Source organism: Acipenser ruthenus, chromosome 3, assembly GCF_902713425.1.
Source record: "Acipenser ruthenus chromosome 3, fAciRut3.2 maternal haplotype, whole genome shotgun sequence".
Lineage (NCBI taxonomy): Eukaryota > Metazoa > Chordata > Actinopteri > Acipenseriformes > Acipenseridae > Acipenser > Acipenser ruthenus.
The window spans coordinates 6,579,674-6,600,632 of NC_081191.1; the positions used below are offsets into that span (position 1 = coordinate 6,579,674).

Here is a 20,959-nt window from a genome sequence, read left to right on the forward strand (position 1 = left end):
TATATGTCATTCTCGATTTTATTTTATGTTTGTTTGTTTGTATATTGACACATTTGTAAAAACAATATTTTGCGTTGGTTTACTCTTTACGTCGTAAATTAATGTCATAATAGAGTTATCTAAGTGATACCGGTTTTTAGAACCATTTTGTGATCTTTTAATACTTAAGCGTAAGATGTTCTTCTCCTTCTTCTTCTTCTCCTTCTTCTTCTTCTTCTTCTTCTTCTTCTTCTTCTCCTTCTTCTTCTTCTTCTTCTTCTTCTCCTTCTTCTTCTTCTTCTTCTTCTCCTTCTCCTTCTTCTTCTTCTTCTTCTTCTTCTTCTTCTTCTTCTTAATGGTGTTGTTCAATGACATAATTGTTCTAATGCATATATGATACAATAGGCAAAGCCACGTTTCAGTGACGAAAACGACTGTAAAAGAACCGAAAACTATGATAAATAAGATAAAACTGCATTTGTAGATTGGTAATGTAAACTAAAATAGCCTGGCCCTAACTGGGAAGAAGATACATATAGATATGTAGGATGTGGACTTTAAATAATTGAATCTAATTTCACATTCTTTGTAGTTCAGTATACTTTAATTCAGTCAAGGTTTCTTGCAATTGGATAGCAAGAAAAAGTCAATTTTCCATATAGACCGTTGGGCTTCAGTGTTGTGGTGTTGGTGGTGTACATGTTTATCCCTAAGCATTGTAGATACGATTTTTTTTTTTAAATCCCTGTCTCTGTATAATTTATTTGTGGTCAGCGTGCAAATAAAAATTAAAAGCATATTTCTATTACCCATAGCCAGCAAATTAAAGTCGTTATTTACTGCTGCCTAACATATTTAATCGTTTTACAATCTCTGTTTAAAAAAAACAAAAACAAAAAAAAAACATAGTCATTAAGTTGAAAAGATATTAACCTTAGAAATGGAAGCGAGATGTTCTTTGTTCGGAAGTTCCAAGGGGCAGCTTAAAAGCTTCCTATCACGCAAGTAGTTTCTAGGGTCTCTTCTTTTGAACATAGCCATACTTTCTTTACACACACACACACACACACACACACACACACACACACACACACACACACACACACACACACACACGCACACACACACACACAGAAACACACACACACACACACACACACAAACACACACGCACACACACACACACGCACACACACACACACACACACACAGAAACACACACACACACACACACACACACAAACACACACGCACACACACAGACACTCACATACACGCACACACACATACACACGCACACACAAACACACACACATACATACACACACACACACACACACACACGCGCACACACTCACTCACACACACACACACACACACACACACACACATATATATATATATATAATGAATATTGGATTCTAAAAAATAGAGGAAATACAAAAAGTTTTGTACACCCCACGCCTAAACGCAATCGAAAATGTGTCTTTTAGATTTAAATAAATAAAAGAAACCTGTCTTGCTCAGTAAACAGTGTAAGTTAACAAGGCCCATTCCTCCAAATAGAAGTGCTTTCTGTGGCCCATGTTTACATCTCCACTCCCCGGCCCAATGACCCCCATACATCAACTTACAGAGCAGGTCCGAGACACAATCCATTATTGCGAGGTTGGGAGAAAAGTTCAAGCCGTGGTCATGGAGATGAACGCTGGATTTTCAGGTTCCGGGAGATTTTCAATCCATCTTGGTTTTACAATGCAGAATCTGGTTGCTAATTCTTTTAAGAGGTGGCTAAATAATACCCTAGCTGCATGTTGTACTGCTGTTTTCAACATATGCTGTTTGTAAACAATAAACAGACAACAATGCACGATTGGGTAGTTGCAAACATCTTATTTGTAATACAAAACCATATGCTTCATTGTTACATTATTTGGTATGTTCCAGTTACAGTATATTACCAACTATCTAACAGGGAAGTAAACATTATTAAAAAAATAAATAATAAATTCTGACCAACAGGAAATAATAATAATAATAATAATAATAATAATAATAATAATAATAATAATAATAATAATAATAATAATAATGCATGCACATTTGTTATATTATATTATATTAATATAGAATATAATATAGCCTATACAAAAAGTATTATAAACCTACCAAGGGTTTAACATGTTATGAAAAGGCATGGTTTGGTGCTAAATTAAGTTTGATTTTGTTAATTAAAAGAATGTATACCATATGCGAATCGAGAAAGCAAAAAAAAAAAAAAATGCTGTCCATATTTTCCTTTTTCCTTTGTAGCTTTTCATGTCAGATTCCTATTGAAAAGTAAGATGGATCTGCCCCATTTCTTTAACACACTCTGCTTCTTCTAACCTTAGGTCTACCCGAAGAGGCCATTGGAGGAAAGGTGTCACATGACAGAGTGGTGCCAATGTTATTCTATAAGGGTGTCAAGACCCTGTCAGTTTGTGAAATAAATATTGGGAAACAACGAGATGCAAAAGGCCACTTACTACGACAGCTCTGCAATATACAGTGGCTACCCTTATCAAGGAGCTAATGGTTTCAGTTATAATGGCAATCAGCAGCAATACCCCCCTTCATCTCATGTGGAAAGTGGCTACCATCGACCCGCTTGCTCTCTGCAGTCACCTGCCACTCCAATTCCCCATCAGAAACCCAATGATATCACAGACAGTTGCATGCGGACCAGTGGTAGCCAGGCCAGCCAACCAACGATTATACCGGATAAACAGCAACAGCAGCAGCAACCTGCTCCCCAAGCTGCTCCCCCACCCCTGCCCCCTTCTGTCTCACCACCCCAAAACCCCAGCAACAGCACAAGCAAGAACCCCACGCATACTTCACCGAATGCTGCCACAAGCAAACACATTTTCCCTTGGATGAAGGACAGCCGACACAATTCGAAACAGAAAAGCAGTAGTTCCAGTTCAGGTACAATTCAATTTTTATTTAATGAGTGCAGTATTTGTCATCTGGTTATTAGATATTAGTTTGATAAGGCCTCCAGAATATTTGTAAATTAGAAAAGTTACCGAGGCTTTTTTTTTTAAGTCATTGAGCCATATATGTCATACATCTTTTAAAAAAACAGTATTGTCTTAACAGTACCAGAAAACACAATATATGGTTTCAGGTATTGATTAGGTGAATGTGGGCAGTAAGACAATTTTGTGCACAAGGACCTTATTTTTTAATTAAAAGGGTCACAGTGTTAATTTAATTTCCTTAGAGATCAATATTTTTCAGTGACACAATAGTGTTTAAAATGTGTTATTGATAACATGTGCTTATACTACAGGATACTTATACTTTGGATATGAAGGCATGTAAACAACTTCAATCAGCCTATTTATAAACAGTTAAGTTGACCATTTGTACTTAAAGATAGATAGATAGATAGATAGATAGATAGATAGATAGATAGATAGATAGATAGATAGATAGATAGATGTTTCTAAGTGTAATATTTCTCCTAATATTGTTGTTTCTTTTTTTGTGCAGCTGAAAGTTGTGCTGGTGATAAAAGTCCCCCTGGCTCGGCTGCTTCAAAGAGAGCCCGTACTGCATATACAAGCGCACAGCTGGTGGAGCTGGAGAAGGAGTTTCACTTTAACCGCTACCTTTGCAGGCCAAGGAGAGTCGAAATGGCCAACTTGCTAAACCTCACAGAAAGACAAATCAAAATATGGTTTCAGAACCGCAGGATGAAGTACAAGAAGGATCAGAAGGGGAAGGGGATGATGCCATCTCCTGGAGGCCAGTCCCCCGGGAGTCCTGTGCACCAGTCTTCCACGGGAGGATATCTGAACTCTATGCATTCGCTAGTAAACAGTGTACCATATGAACCACAGTCTCCAACGGCTTACAGCAAACCTCATCACAATTCATATGCTCTTTCCACATCATATCCATCGCCTCTGAATAGCTCTCTTAATAATTGCCAGCCTCCACAGAAGAGGTACACTGGAGCAGCTGCTGTTACGCCTGAATATGATACTCACCTTCTTCAAGGCAATGGTGGCTATGGGACTCCTCATTTGCAGGGAAGCCCAGTATATGTTGGAAGCAATTATGTTGATGCCATGGCTAATTCTGGACCTTCCATTTTTGGTTTGACACACCTCCCTCACTCATCTGGCAACATGGACTACAATGGCGCTGGCACCATACCCAGCAACCATCACCATGGACCTTGTGACCCTCACCCAACATATACTGATCTCACTTCTCATCATTCGTCTCAGGGAAGGATTCAGGAAGCGCCCAAATTGACGCACCTGTAATGGAGCAGTTAGCTGTGGGGAGATATCCTCTCCTTTTATTCATTACCTTACCTCTGAACCCACACTTTTTTGTATTGACTAGCCTATCTACATTTATAGTTTATGTGTGATGTTGTAGCAATACTTTCTTGCTTGAATTTCTCTATAGCTTTGTTAGTGTTAACAATTTCCTATTTTATTTTCTATACTTTTATCAAAACAGGGTATTTGAACGCTTTTTCTAAAATGTTTAAATGTAAATTTGTTCTTGATTTATTTATCCAGTTGGAAGAATAACTCTTTTGCACTTCCAGTTTTTAAAAATGGCTAAAGAGCGCATGAACAGGGTTTCACTATAACTATGGGAATCAAGCCTTCCAGTGCGTGTATTCCGATGGAGATTCACATTTATTTATTTGTTCTTGAGATAATAGAATATTCTAAATGAATTGTTTACCCCCATTCTGATCATATTTATAAAGAAATGGTACAACTCATATTCTAGTTAGCCTCTTTGGCCTTGTTTTGAACACACGATGAATATAAGACACCATTCCCCAAGTACATTTCAAAGAGAAACTTTTTTAATGGTGTTTGAACAACAATGGTGCAATAAGACAGTACACAATTCAGAAATAATAATCTGGAAAATGTTTGATATGGAACATTCAAATTTCTGTTTCATTGTCATACATTCCATACTGCTCTAATTCTGACAAATAAATCATAAAAATTAAAAAAAATACATTGTGTATGTATTAATATGAGTTCTGAGTTTTTAACACTGGTGTGTGCACCAAAATAATAATAATGTTTTTGGTATGTTTCAATTTCATCCTTTATAAGTTTGTGTTGTGCTCTGAAAATAAATAGTAATTTTAAAGTACAGATGAACAGGAAACAGGTAACATGTTAACATATTCAAAAGAGGATTACAATACACGATCAGTGTTTGATAAAAAAAAAGACAGAAAAATGCTTTCATTTCAATACGTGTATGTGTGTTGACGAGCATGATGTAAGCCGAAAGGTTGAACTGCTTCACAAGCTGTGTAAGCGCGCCATGTTGGCTCCTTCTGTTTCTACCCCCGCACAGAAACATCCATCAAAATGGAAAGGTTCTGCTGACATCAAAGCTTCTCTAAAAAAAGAAAAATGTAAAAAGGGGTCTGTTGTTTAGTTATTCACATTTACCTTTTGGTTTAAATAAGTAGTTGAAATTATCTAATTATAGGAAGCTAATGTTTATACATTAGTACAGTAGAACGAACCGTATATTTTCAAATGCGCGCTTCAACAAGGAATTTCAAAATAATTTAATATTATTGCTCGACGGGACAATCGCGGCTTATGTGGAAGACTCTGTATCCTATGATCCTATGAACTAAACTGTCTTTCCAGTTTTGTTTTTGTTTTGTTTTTTTTTACCCGATTGTTGGTTCGCAATATATAGGTTATGTATATTAGTTTGGGTCACCCATTTCCTTTATGATTTTTGTGCTGCATATTGAAAGAAAAAAAAAGAACTGGCTTCAATAAATGTGAGCTATCGTCTGCACTCGAAACATGCAGTAAAATACAAACAGGTACAATTGCACAAATATAATAAATTACTAAGACAATTGTTAGTCTACGTATTTTATAATCGTTATGTCTTTAAAAAATGTAACTCGAGAACTCATAAAGCCTTAATACTATTATGTGATTCAATTGAGAATCACACAAATAATTATAGAATAATGATATATTTTATATATATATATATATATATATATATATATATATATATATATATATATATATATATATATATATGTAAACAAATGGCCCATACTAGCCTACTTTTTTTTATTTAATACATTAATGCAATGAAGAAAAACGTTGTTAGACATCTAACATACAAAACAGTGCGTGACAAAATACAGTAAAAAGATATTTTAAAAGCAGTAATTTATTTCAAATACATAATCCAGTATTCATCATTTTTAGGAAGACGCCTTTGCCGACAGAAGAAAATAAAAATCTAATGAAACATATAGACCGCTTGAATAACAACGTTAGCCATAATTTGAACAAAGATTATACAAAGCATACATTTGGAATATAATTAGTTATTTCTAACTAGGATAATTTGAAATAACCAAGGTCTTCAATTACTACTATTAAATGAGAACTAGATAATATCCAGAGACTTACAAGAAAACAACAGTGACCTACTTTACCTCCTTGTGTCGTTCTGACCTCCACCTCTTTATACTTTAGTACCACAGGCACTGAAAAGGCTCATGCGGATAAATAAAAGATATAAAAGGTAAATGTTTAATTGTTATGGTATATCGATAACTGACCCATTAATATATAATCCTCGAATAATAATAATAATAATAATAATAATAATAATAATAATAATAATAATAATAATAATAATAATAATAATAATAATATAGAAAATATACTTACACATTCGTGATTTATTATCATCTGCATGTTATTCGCTCTCGTAGATATTTCAGTAAGTGTCTGGAACACGTTTTCTTCCGTGACATATGGTTGGCAGGAAGCAAGCAGCATAATTGATTCATGGACATGCATTTTTCTAGAAGACTCGTTTTAAAATAAAACAATACGTATATACTTACATGCACATATAATGTATGAATAAATACATTTCTGTATTATTCTCATTACAGCTGTCCTGGACGATTTAAAACACTCAATGAAAAGGGACTGTATTTTACCCGAAGCCTTGTGTGGGACTGAAACGGATTTTGCAGAATGCCAACACCCACTCACATTTCACACACAAAGCTTAATGTAATTGAAAAAGCATCGGTCTCTTTCTCACAGATTTGAACCAAAGCCTACACATTGGCCCACGTTTGGATATTGTTGTACCGTTAATAGAACTTTTTTTTATTTGACTGATTTTTATTTTTTATTTTTTTTACAAATATAAACGTAAAGCTTGGTTACTTACTAAACCTCTGGTTTAAGACAAGAGCTCGATTGTATATATTTGTGCTCAATAGCTGCTCGGTGTTCTTCCTCTCTTCCTGGAAACATTTGATCTACGAGAGTAAGAAGCTTTAAATGTGTTCTTAGGGTAGAAGCTGTCAGGCCTTTTGGCGAACAAGATTGATCGCGCGCAGGCTCTTTGCTGCTTTGTTTGGAATATAAGCAATAAACTGTGAGAGGCCTACAGGCCTTCTCTGTATTTTTTTTTTTTATTTTAGTTTTTTTTAGAATGAAATAGAGTTCAACAATGAACTAAAGTAAATTTAATACCACAATAATATTCACCTTACAAGTATAAGACGCTTAGCTCATTATGTGAACGAATCTTTGATTTCCACTTATTCATGAAATAAAAGTATATTTAATACTTCAATAAACGGGCTTTAGAATACGATTTTTTTTTTCTAGCAATTAGGCCAAAAGACACGGTTACACAAATGTTAATTTCATATAATACATATTTCTTTTTTCTTCTTCTTCAGCACGTTATTTCACAAAGTAACAATCATTTAGGCAATTGTTTTTTTTTCATTTACATGTAACCTAAATAGAAAAAGTAGGCTACACTTAGGAAATTTACTTAGAATTGAACATAAGGTAAACTGATAATGTATCACGACTACACTGCTTTCTTTTCGCCTAGTCAAAAAAGCAAACAAACAAACAAACAAACAAACAAACAAACAACAAAATAACAATAACAATAACAATAACAATAACAATAACAATAACAATAACGATAACACGTCTTTAAGTAGAAAAATGATACAAAAGCCGACAGCAAATATCCATCTCAGGATGATTTCAAAATATGCATCAACTAACAGGGAATGTTACTTACCGGCACCAACTGACCCTGTATAAACAATAACAACGTCGCAATGACCAAATCTTTATATTCATGAGATAACACGTTGATACAAGCTATACACGCATCAAAACTGCGGGTATTTATATTGGAATGTCTTATTCTATTTGTCGGTCTGTAGGAAGAAAGAAGCATACAATATTGTGGAGTTCGCTTTTATGCTATCCGCATTGCACAGGGACTATCCAGACTATATTTAAATGAAACAATACCATTATACTTTAAACCTGTTATCCAAAAGAAATCAAATACCGAATGATTGAGCTTCTTGTGTGAAACTTCTTATTTAGCTGGGGGTGTGGGGGTTCTAGTGTCAGAACTTTCAAGATTAATGGATTACTTTGTTAATGACTCGATGCGTCACATTTAAGTGCTTATTTGATTTGTGAGGTGCAAGGCGTTTTTCTGACAGTCTTAAACAAAACATGCAGTGGGCAAGGGGCAGAAGGGGAGAGTACCAGCTGCTGACACTGACGATTAAAAATATGTAATGTTATATTACTGCAATGAAAAACTGCTCTAAATGTGTAAATAAAAACAGCACTAACCTAGAACGAGGCGTTCCTTACATACTTTTTTGGATCAATCACGCAGACAGTGGCTTCTTTTGATTAAACCCCAAATTGTCATTGGGCAGAAGTAATCATGTGACAACCAATTCGGTCCAATTTCAACCTTGTCTCCATGAATTCAATAGTTTAATAGTAGCGCGGTCCCCATACGGCTGTAATCAGTGAATTAGAAAAAACACCAGCAGCGATTTTATGATTTTTGTCTGGGCCACAAAACATAAAAATAAGAGCTAACTTTCTAAAGCTCTGAGAAGAAGGAAATGAATTACGGATTTGAGCGAGAGACTGGTTTTATCAATAGTCAGCCGTCGCTTGCTGAGTGCCTGACATCTTTTCCCCCTGTCGGTGATACATTTCAAAGTTCATCAATCAAGAAGTCGACGCTTTCACACTCGACACTGATTCCACCTCCTTTTGAGCAGACCATTCCAAGCCTAAACCCAGGCATCCACCCTCGCCACAACCGGCCAAAACAGAGTCCAAATGGCAGCAGCCCTTTACCGGCCGCCACTCTCCCGCCGGAGTACCCCTGGATGAAGGAGAAAAAAGCGTCTAAGAAAAATCACCTGCCGACTTCTTCAGCAACAGCCACTTCAACAGAACCGCTCTGTTTCCCCCCGAAAGGTAAGCCGCAAGATGTATGGTTATTAGGATTATTGTTAGTCTTATTGTCGTTATTATTAAGTGATTATATGTTGTGTTGCATGTGTAGTAGTTTTAAATGGTTTTACTGCATGCTTTAAGTGTTTCATAAAACTTCAACTAACTTCTGCAATGTAACATGATTTATTTGATTTAGGGACTGACCTTGCACGGCTTCCAGAGTTTTGATATTTGACAGTAATGAAGAGTGATAGATTGCTGTTGCACAGCTAAGCAGCTGATGCATTCATTTCATTGTGGCGAGAGCGGATTGGAGTTGTATTTGTTATTCCTGTTTTTGAGGATTTGTTCGTTTGTTTATTTGCTTCTGTGTGGATGTTTTCTATTAAACTGGACCACAGTAGCACAGAGAAGCAACAATAGATTTTTTTGTTTACTGCATTTTGGCGGCCATTTTGTTGCAGCAATTTTTTATGTACTATATTCTCAAGTTGTTTGTTATTTCCTAACTTTAAATATGATATGCGTGTGTGTGTGCGTGTCATTTAGATTCGCCTGAGATTCTGGATAACGGTGGTGGGGGATCACGGAGATTAAGAACCGCATATACCAACACTCAGCTTCTGGAACTGGAGAAGGAATTTCATTTCAACAAGTATCTGTGCAGACCAAGAAGGGTGGAGATTGCAGCTTTGCTGGATTTGACTGAGAGGCAAGTCAAAGTGTGGTTTCAGAACCGGAGGATGAAGCACAAAAGGCAGACTCAATGCAAAGAAAACCACAACGACGACGGCAAATTTAAGAATCTGGAGGACAGTGCGCACAGTGAGGAGGAGAAGTCTCTTTTTGAGCAAGCTCTAAACAATGTCTCCGGCGCCCTTTTGGAAAGAGAAGGTTACACATTTCAGCAAAATCCCCTGACTCAACAACAGCCACAGAATGTGCACAATGGAGAATCTCAAAGTTTCACTGTGTCGCCTTTAAGCAGCAATGAGAAAAATCTGAAACATTTTCAGCACCCGTTACCCACTGTTCAAAACTGCCTCTCAACAATGGCCCAGAACTGCGCAGCTGGCCTGAACAATGACAGCCCCGAGCCCCTGGATGCCTCTTCTTTACAGGATTTTAACGTTTTCTCGACAGATTCCTGCCTACATCTTTCAGATGCACTTTCTCCCAGTTTGCCAGGATCTCTTGACAGCCCTGTGGACATTTCTACGGACAGTTTTGATTTTTTCACAGACACACTCACAACAATCGACTTGCAACATCTGAACTATTAAAAAAAACAAAGTCAAGTCTCGTCTCATGACTCTTAATTGCAAAAAAGTAAGAAAAGTAATCTATACATTCTCCTATTAACCTGATTGGGTTTATCTCCCTTTCCTTTGACATGGTCAGTACATTTTGTTGGCTAATTAATTCCAAATGTATTCATATCCAAACTATAATTGTTGTAAAAAAAAATAAAAAAATAAAAAAAAAATGATTGAAATTGAACTAACCACTTTTAGGTTATTCTACAAAAGCAATATATTGGATCTGTAATAGAAGTTACTCTTTGCTGTCCTTTTATTTTTGTATCACTTTCGGGTACATAGTCATGAATATTTTGTTAGAATAAATTGTACTTGCTACAGGTAGCTTTCTTTAAATGTCTCTGTATTATTTCCATTTCATGTTTTATTTAGAAAATAATTGCGAACGAGAATCCATTGTTTGCTCTTGCTATCGAAAACAGTACAAAACAGACGTTTAGTTAAAAATATTTTTTTATTAGCGCAGTTTAACTAAATGTAGTTGAGTAATAATACAAAATGCAATCGCACACACTGTATACAGTAAATTAAATATAAGATTAATTAAAATATTCTAATACAAAAGTCTACAACTTGTCTGGTATAAATAGTCATGCAAAACAAACTTCTATGATTCTCACACTTTTTTTTAAAGTAATGTGAAAACAAAAACACACAATTATAACAATACGTATTTATTTTCAAAAAAGTTCGGAGGTTACAGCAAAGTTGCAGAAAATAAAATTTACAAATTGAAGGCCGTGTCCTTTTTCACTGTCCTGAAGCTGACATGCATCCTTCAGCTGCAGCCCTACAAGAAAAAAAAAAAAAATTACTATGACATGTTTTCATTTTAACAATAGTTTAATTCTATCTTCTTTTTATATCATTACCCTATCTACACAGATCAGCCTTCGCTCATATTTATCTACCACAAACATCCAAAAATTAAACAAAGTTTTGTGTTATCACGCAGGTCTACAATTAACCGATTCTGTCTCAAAACGTATTTTAATTAAGAAACACATTCACTTAATATAGGTAAGGTTCTATTGCAGACATAGTTTACACAACAGAGAAAAAAGAAAAAAGCGCTGACTGGTTGATTCTGACTAATTGTGTTTATTTTATTTTATTTTTCAAATTGTGTAAAACGCATAAATGAACTAAATGTAAGTTAAAACAGAGTTTAATACTTTAATAATTTTGTCGCCGTTTGATGAATACATTTGATCTTTTAAATAACCAATGTGTTTGAAACATGCTTTACATTTATAATTTTGTGCAATAGTCATTAAAAAAAACTATTTCCATCTGTAATGGAAATATGTCCAAATGCAAAATGCCGATTTTAACATGCCATTAAAAGTATATATTATTGTCTAAAAGGCCACATGGATATTTCAGACTATGTATGTGTCGACGATTTGCTCTGCAGAGCGTAAAGGAGTTGCCTAAGCAGCAGTAGCTGGAAGGGCGAGATTAAATTCTTCCCAAACTCATAAATCAAACTCTTTTTTATGAATGAGAATGCATCAAAGAGATCAACTGCAGGAGCACATGCACAAATAAAATTATCCTACGTATTGGTGGGGACTGGGGAATCCCGGCCAAAAGCATTACCTTTGTCGGCAGTAATTATTTTTTTTATTGCTATGCAAAACAGCGGCGTGGCCCCAGTGTGGTTGCCGTTGCTGGTTTAAACTAGAACTCGTGCTGCAGTATCCCTTTCCACACACTTTCATATTGCTATAAGAAACCGTTCATGTTGATAAGGCCTGTCCTATTTCGTACCGTTGCCTTTAATATTACATTTAAAAAAACAATTCCTATATAGCCTAAGAGAAACATTCAGTTTTACTTTTTGTATAATTATCCTGTTTTCTGCAATTCACTCTTCTTTTATACGCCATCGTGTTTATATTGTTTACATATATTTCACCACAAGAAGGAAACTATCAATATATTTTTGTCGTGTTATGTGCATACAGAACAGGGTGTGACCTTATTAAATCGAATTCTAAATCATATAGGCAATACAATGACATTTTGTCAATAATCTGTCACAAGTAGACAAACCACTCGACCCTAGACTCCGCAGCAGCCTACCCTAATGACAAGTAGATGCAAAGAATTATATAGGGGCCCATTTTTCAAAGGACGAAACAAAATACCACGGAAACAATGTGTTCTTTCTTCAAAGTTTCATTCTTCACAATGTACATTGTTTAAACACAAGAAATGGCGACCAGCAGTAAGTTACAACAGTGTTTTACTATAGGCCTATAATTTATAATACACCCCGTCCCAGAACGTCTATTTATTGCCTGATATATTTATTTATTCCAAGCAAATATCCTCAATAATAACCATTGGCTTTCAAGGGAAAACGCGTCAAGTTAAAAAAAAAAAAAAAAGCAGTTTTTTATATTTAGATTTTTACAGATGAATTCAAACAGGGAAGCTCTTTGCATCCCAAGCAATACAAAAGAAAGTGTTGGTCAGTGGGAGAGCGTGGCCTGTTTGGGAGATGTGTATGGCAGCGCCATTTTATTCAACACTGCTTCCCAGTCAGGCCTCATGTTGCGCGAGTTTACAAAACAAGCGCTGACGAATTTACATTGTTCCTCCAATTAAAAACATTATTAGTATTATTATTATTATTATTATTATTATTATTATTATTATTATTATTATTATTATTATTATTATTATTATTATTAGTAGTAGTAGTAGTAGTAGTAGTAAAAAAGTTATTTATTTCTATTGGATTTTCACACGCTGCACATACAGTTCTGTTAAAGGATGAAAGTATTTTCACTGCCTGATATCTACGAAACATGCATTGCTTGACATCTGTCTAGCTACACTTTCAGAACATGTTTACAGTTACAGTTTGGTCAGATCAGCTGTGGATTGACAGAAAGCATTAATTGCACTACTGCCAGACAAGTCACCGTGGATTTGAACCTCCCCAAAAACCAGATGCATTCAGCACAGCTGTGACAGAAACTACAGGAAGCGAACAGACGGACAACGTCAGAGGCATGTTCTGTCTGATCACCGATTGTTTCATTATTCATGTTCCACCTACAGCAGACACATGCGTTATTATATCTAGAATAGTATAAGGGCTATTTAAGTACCATTACACAAAGTTAAATATGTGTACTTCTGTGAGCTTTTAAAATACAGCATAGTGTCAGCATACATGGTATTCGGTTACACAAGCTCTTCACTTCCATGCCAACAGCTGTGAATATAGACCGACATAAGCTGTCTCCCTGTCGGGTTCTGAGAGGTTGAAAATCACCAATGCTTGTGTATGTAATCAAGCCATTTAGAATGGTTACAACTTATGAAAATAAACACATTTTAAGTCGTTTGAAATAATTATAATACAGCTGAAGCAGAACATTGTCAGAAATTGAACATGTATAATCATATTCTGTTACAAGCTAGTTAAATTATATATATATATATATATATATATATATATATATATATATATATATATATATATATATATATATATATATATATATATAAAAATAAATAATTAATATCGTAAATCATTATGGTACATGGATAATACAAGAAAATGAGCGTTCTCTTACCGATTATGTTGTTAATACAGCTGTTTTCTTAGGTAATAGAAACAATATTATCCGTCTGGGAGAAGGCACTTTTACTCTTTACATCGGAGTAGCCTGCAAATATGTGCGACCTGGACAATTTCTGTTGCATTCTGTCTCATCCATTGTTTGAACTACCAATGCATTAAATGGGTTGATGTGTGCGTCACCTTGATAGAAGAGCGTTTCGAATTTAAATGCCAGTAAACCGGTGATCCATCACCGCCAAGAGAAGGATATCTCTGCAACTGCGCCCAGCAATTGGCTGTGACGTGTCACATGAACACCGCTTTACATTCATACCTCTTCTCTTCTGGCCCTATGGAGGAAGTGGGCAAGTTGGCACGGTCATCCAGGTTGAAAGACCGTAATCACTGTAGACCTGGTCAGTCAGTGACAGATAGACAATGCGAGCATGAGCTCCTTTTTAGATTACCCGCTCATCAACGGAGACACCGGGTGCTCACCCAGGGCTTATCACCCAGACCATGGAATTACAACTTTTCAGTCCTGTGCTGTCACAGCTAATACTTGTAGCCGAGATGATCGCTTTATCGTAGGCAGGGGTACCCAAGGTGGCCCATCTCATCACCAGCCTGGAGCTTACCAGCACCATAACAGTCTGGGGATCTCTTACGCCAGCCACCCCAGCTGTAGCACAGGTTATGGCACGCAGAATTTCTGCACAGGTTACAGCCACTATTCACTGAGCCAGGATGCGGATTCCACTGCAGGATATCCCCAATGTGCCCCAGCTGTGTACACTGGGAATATTTCGTCTTCCATGGTCCAGCATCACCAAGGTTACAGCGGAGCAGCATTGGGTCCAATCCAGTATCCCCATCCAGTTTATGGACACGAGCAACAGAATGTGACACTGTCAGCCTGCAATAACCCCTTATCCCCTCTGCATGCCAGTCACCAGGAAACCTGCTGCTCTCCTCTATCAGAGGCATCAACCCCAACACAGACATTTGACTGGATGAAAGTTAAAAGGAATCCGCCCAAAACTGGTGAGTTTCGCGGTGGGTTCGTTTACAGTAAACAAGTTACATAGGAAAGTACAAGGTAGGTTGTACATTAAGGGCGGAAATAATCAATTTTTAACTTACATTTAATGCAAGTTGCTTAAGCAAATATCGTGCTATTAAGATTATGCTATTAAAATATATTGGCAATGAAAATAGATTAGCCTTCCAATTCTAAATATGGTGCATTTCATTTAAATTCTGTTAACTTTAGGTCCCAAGTGTTTACTTTTGACCTTTACCCCATGTCCACATTTCCATTCCATGTGCATGCATTGCAATACTTCTGTGCGAATCAATACGCGAAATGCTATTTCACATGTTTTAATTTTCTCAGGGAAAGTCGGAGAATATGGTTTCGCTGGACAGCCGAACACAGTAAGAACAAATTTTACAACCAAGCAACTCACCGAGCTCGAGAAGGAGTTTCACTTCAACAAGTACCTGACAAGAGCCAGGAGAGTGGAAATAGCCGCTGCCTTGCAGCTTAACGAGACTCAGGTAAAGATCTGGTTCCAGAACCGGAGAATGAAGCAAAAGAAACGAGAAAAAGAGGGATTGATACCGGCTTCTCCTTCCAAAACACCAGAAAATGACGAAAAGGCCGACGAGTCATCAGACAAATCTATTTCAACACCGTCAACACCTTCTCCAGCTTCGTCCTCTGCAGAAACTCAAACTACCTCAATTTAGGACATCACAGACACGATATATAACACGGTGTTGGCTGTGATCTAAGCTTTTCCATATTGCCATTAATCATTGTCATTGGAAATAGTAACGTAATTCACTCTATATTTATTTATTAACTTTATTTAAAGAACAAGGAACCCAGCTTTCGTTAAAAGTAAAATTAACGGGTTTCTATTTTAGTATATACCTAGTTTTCCATGGTTGCATGTTTAACTATAAACGGGAAACACTTTAACCAAATGGCACTGCAGCCAAATGATTTGCAAGCCCAGATTCATAGGCTGCTAGAAAGTCAGTCCACTGAGGCAAATTTAAACACATGCACAATATGAGTGTTTAAATAAATTAATATCCTTGGCATCTGTTAATTTTATGTCTTGTAATACGTGTGTTCAATGAGATGCAGTGATTGTATATATTTTGTTCAAAAGTTTGATCTTTTTAGAATTTTTAAAGAAAGATGACAAGATAATAGGGGAAGTAGACAGATGGCATCTACGGGTGATGTAGCAGATTTTTTATTTTATATAATAAACTGATTATTGTAATGTGTGCGATCAGATAAAGAAAAATAACTATACATCGTGGAGCAGAAAAGTTCACTTGTACAGTGAATACGAAGATAAATAAAACTAAATTGCACTGAGTAATGTTGAGCTCTTGAAATTTCGTGTACTCAACGACAGTCATCGTTGGTTCATCTGGAACATGCAAATTACATAATCTTTAAATACCTCGTAATTTCAGGATGTTATTTAAAAATAAATGCGTGATGTTAAGAAACCGCATTGTGGCAAAACGAATGTATATGTGATTTGTAGAGGATGTTTGCATGGTGGACAGAGCTTTGATGTACCTCACAGAAACACTGAGTTTTATCAGTTGTAATCTCTTAAATTATATTTCTGTACAATCAATTGAACAGTTCTAAAATATGCTTAATGTATCTGAAACCAGAGCAAAGTTTACGGGTCTTTAATTGTATGTATTAAAACGTTTTTGCTTCTAAAACATATTGGCTCGTCTTAATCTCCTCTCTCTCTCTCTCTCTCTCTCTCTCTCTCTCTCTCTCTCTCTCTCTCTCTCTCTCTCTCTCTCTCTCTCTCTCTCTCTCTCTCTTGACATTTTATCGCATTCAATGTGCTTGCTATTATATATGCATACAGTTTGGCGTCCCATTGTAAACGACCAAGAAAAACAATTCCTACCTAACATTCCAGTTCCAAGGGTTGACCTTTTTACCCCAAGCAGGCTGTTGACATACATGTAAACACTACAGTCTCCCGAACTATACATTCTCATGAAGTATAGTCTTGCCTTGGGAACACAGCATCAACATGAACTACCCCTTTTAATAGTTTCAGATAAAAACTTTTTTTTCGCAGAAAACATGCAATTAACAGTAGCAATATGTTCATATTTAAAAAGCGATCTATCTACCTACCAACCTATCGATCTATCGATCTACCGATCTCTATAGTATCTGGTGTACCACTGCAAGTCTAAAATTAAACTTAATTGCAAAAAAACGGAACAAATATGCACGATGGTTTGAAAACTAGTATCAAACAGTTGCATCGACAATGCATGATCCATCATTACAATATGAATGACAATAGACATACACAATCAATATGCATGTGTGGAGATGGTGACAGTGGAGGTTATGCTGTAGGACCTATAGAAGTGCTAATTGAAAATACTAATGTTTTGGTTTAGCTGTGCGTGCTCACCCCTCAAGTGTGCATTTTCCAAATTTAAAACGCTGTTTCCCTCTGGGGCAATCTGATCAATATTTACTCGGCCTGAAAGGGTCGTTGAAAGGCCAGTGAACACCAAGATGCCTGTGTCCGACGTCTGTTTAATCTGTGGTTCACAGAAAGTTCAAGCTAAGACGAGTTCGGAGATGGCTAGCAGCCAGAAGTTTTGCTAACTTTTGAAAATGGGAGGAAAAAACAGTCAATATTAAAGTAAATGTACCGTATATTATTATTATTATTATTATTATTATTATTATTATTATTATTATTATTATTATTATTATTATTATTATCATCATCCAATACAGATTAAAAGTTAATACACTCATCGCATACATTTATATTTAAAGAGTAATTAAACAATTATCGTATGGCAAGCCTGGTTTACTGTTCTCCTTATCAATATATTTGTTTATATTGTTATAATGTAATTATAATAATACCAGATCACATGAGGGCATACGTTGAAATATAACGCAATCCAACAAATAGATAACTACACAAATAAGTGTCTTTTCACCTTCAACAAATAGAAAATAAGAATGTGGGAATAGGGTATGATGATCGCTGGCTATTATCTAAAGCGAGGATTTAATAAAACATCCTTGAGTAAACTCGAAAAGCAGCTCCACAGGTAGCACAGCTATGGCTAAAAGTTTTGCATCACCTAGAATTTTAAAATTGAGACATAATAACAATTAAACAAAAACAAACCATATTAACACAATGCTGATCTTTTTTTTTTTTTTTTTTTTTTTTAATCATGTAGTCAAAGAAACTAGTAAATGATATCTACCGAAGCCATAACAGTAGTACAGTATTTCGTATTGGATTTTGAAATGTCACATTTTTCAATTTTGTCAGTTTTTCGTTAAGGATATGAAAAACTACAAAGCGGTATGTAATTCAACACGTTTCGTAACATTATTAAGCAGGTTATGTTGGACTTTATGAAGCAACAGTTGTTCATTATATATGGTGATGCTAAACTTTTGGCCACAGCTGCATCTCTCAGCTGTGGATACGAATACCCTAACGAGGAGCACATTTCCAGTGTCGCATATTTAAGGTTAATGCATAGATAATACGTTATTTCGATACAACGCGGTTAGATTTCTGTGCTTTCAAGCCACAGAGAGATTATCATCAGATGGACAATCGCATGCCTCCCAAAGCATTGAGAATATGCAAGAACGTTGTCATCTGGAGTGATATCAATACATGATTTAAGTAAATAGGCATTTTACAGAGAAAACAAGACGTCAGAAATAGTCACAAAACTTTTCCTGTCTTGTGAAGTTCCTAAAGATAAAACACATCGGTAATGCTAAAAATATCCCAAAATGTTTTTGTTTTTTTATTGTATTTTGTTCACACAATTACTATTTCATTATAATTATAAAAACTATGGTAATCGTCTCGGGATGCTTGTTTAATAGTTTCTTTAAAAAACAATTCAGAGAAAACTTACAGAAATGAGAAATGATTAGACTATAATACATTGCGCACGTTTTCGATGAATTGGATAGTAATGCATTCTGTTTTCACAAAGCCAAGGAAGTCCACTGAATAGCCTACGGCAGGCCGATTCTGTATGAGGTAAACCCTCGCTTCTAAACAAAGCTTACAATCTTTTACTGAGGACTGCTTGCTGGTTGGGTATCCTATGGAAAGTAAGAGTTGTAATATCATTAAAAAGATGCGTTATATAAATTATATGAACCTTCCCTATTACAAAGACTGCTTTGTAATGTTTTTAGGAAATGCATTTTTTTAAAAATTGAAAATATTTTAGTGGTTCAGGTGCACATGCTTCCAAAAAGTAAATCCCTTTTTGCCATCTTGAGAATATTTTTAAATAGGGTCCCTAATGATTATATCATGAGCCAAGAGAGAAAAAAATAATAATTAAGCAGGGGAAATATTTATTGAGAGTTCGGTATTATTATTATTATTATTATTATTATTATTATTATTATTAATAATAATAATAATAATAATAATAATAATAATAATAATAATAATAATAATAATAATAATAATAATAATAATACATATAATTAGTCTACCACCGAGCGAGTTGATATTTTTATACAACAGACACAATATGTTTATTTTTTTTTTTTTTTTAATGCATCATTGTTAAGATGTATTAAAGTGCCACCATTTAAATTATTTCCAGTTAAACTGGGGGAACATTACTGAAGTGTATAACAAAATACATTAATGTATAACAAAACAGATTAAATTTAGTATACAAGTTATTGTTTGATTTAATTAGGCTACATCTATACACAGATAAACGTTTTATGTAAATACCCATTGCTGAATGAATTGATCATTAAATGTTGATTCAAATCAAGTGGATTTATTGATACAAATTAAAAGTGTTATATTCACACTGAATAAAAACCAACGAAAACTAGCTTTTAATATGAGCTTTGATTTGGATCTAGTTTAATTCATAGATCATTATCAGAAGACGGTATACCCATCTGTATGTTTGTCAGCATCACGCACACTGCCTTCAGCGAGGAGGACATACTGGGCTCGGGTTGTACAGCTTTGAACCTGAGTCGACCCTGTGCGAAATGTGGTGAAAGACTGACATTTCCGACGAAGGCAACAAATGTAGGCTTTTTCATCCCACACATGGCTTTCATTAGAAATACAGTGCAAAGTGAAAAGTATGATGCTCTCTCCAGACCGTTTGCTTTTCCACAACCCTGCAACAAAATTACAGCAGAAGGAAAACAGAGAACCCTGTAATGTCGTTCTGCTTCACATTCCACTTCACCATTCCAAAGATATTTGTAGCGTCATTTCTAAAAGATAGCCCAGTACTTCAGAACGCCGCTTGTATGGAACACACGCTCGTGTCGTTTAGAGACGATCCACAGACAGACGGTGCTGAATGAATCAGGTTCTCACCATGTATAGTTAGGAAAACAATTTCAATGTCTGACACGAAGTCTGACACCTCCAAATAAAGAGCATCTGGAAAAGAAGACCACTCTCTTTCAGACCCAATCAATGCTTTCTTCTTCTGTATGAGGGGGGGTAAATTATTACAGTTTCTAATGATGAGGGCACAGATATTAAGGGTCACTTTTAAACCTAACCTGGATAAAGGATATCCTTTAATGACAGATTAACTATAATGGTTGGTTAATTAGTTAATTATAGTAACCTATTTATAATATATGC

At 35.5% G+C, this 20,959-nt stretch overlaps 3 protein-coding genes and 1 long non-coding RNA gene across 10 annotated transcripts in view; 3 read left to right on the top strand and 1 right to left on the bottom strand.

Moving 5' to 3' along the window:
• The window catches only part of LOC117394355 (homeobox protein Hox-A3-like), a 25,161-nt gene extending 19,212 nt beyond the window's left edge, over positions 1 to 5,949 (top strand). For all 7 annotated transcript variants that reach the window (XM_033992539.3, XM_033992542.3, XM_059011257.1 and 4 more), the window contains 2 exons: positions 2,373 to 2,949; positions 3,520 to 5,949. In XM_033992539.3, coding sequence (XP_033848430.1) covers positions 2,490 to 2,949; positions 3,520 to 4,301 — 1,242 coding nt within the window. In that variant the 5' untranslated portion in view covers positions 2,373 to 2,489 and the 3' untranslated portion in view covers positions 4,302 to 5,949. The remainder of the gene's footprint in view (positions 1 to 2,372; positions 2,950 to 3,519) is intronic.
• LOC117394362 (uncharacterized) lies at positions 4,843 to 7,000 on the bottom strand. The gene is made up of 2 exons (XR_009311419.1): positions 6,503 to 7,000; positions 4,843 to 5,421 (listed from the first exon to the last, which is right to left on the bottom strand). It is a non-coding gene; the product is annotated as an uncharacterized LOC117394362 (long non-coding RNA).
• A 1,957-nt stretch (positions 7,001 to 8,957) lies between these two features.
• On the top strand, positions 8,958 to 10,986 carry hoxa2b (homeobox A2b). The gene is made up of 2 exons (XM_033992543.3): positions 8,958 to 9,359; positions 9,888 to 10,986. The coding sequence occupies exons 1-2, from the start codon at positions 8,996 to 8,998 to the stop codon at positions 10,619 to 10,621; spliced, it is 1,098 nt and encodes a 365-aa protein (XP_033848434.2). The 5' UTR covers positions 8,958 to 8,995; the 3' UTR covers positions 10,622 to 10,986.
• Positions 10,987 to 14,660: 3,674 nt separating this feature from the next.
• On the top strand, positions 14,661 to 17,003 carry hoxa1a (homeobox A1a). Its single transcript, XM_033992544.2, has 2 exons — positions 14,661 to 15,284; positions 15,637 to 17,003. Exons 1-2 carry the CDS (start codon positions 14,687 to 14,689, stop codon positions 15,990 to 15,992), a joined length of 954 nt encoding a protein of 317 aa, XP_033848435.1. The 5' UTR covers positions 14,661 to 14,686; the 3' UTR covers positions 15,993 to 17,003.
• The last annotated feature ends 3,956 nt before the right edge of the window (positions 17,004 to 20,959 follow it).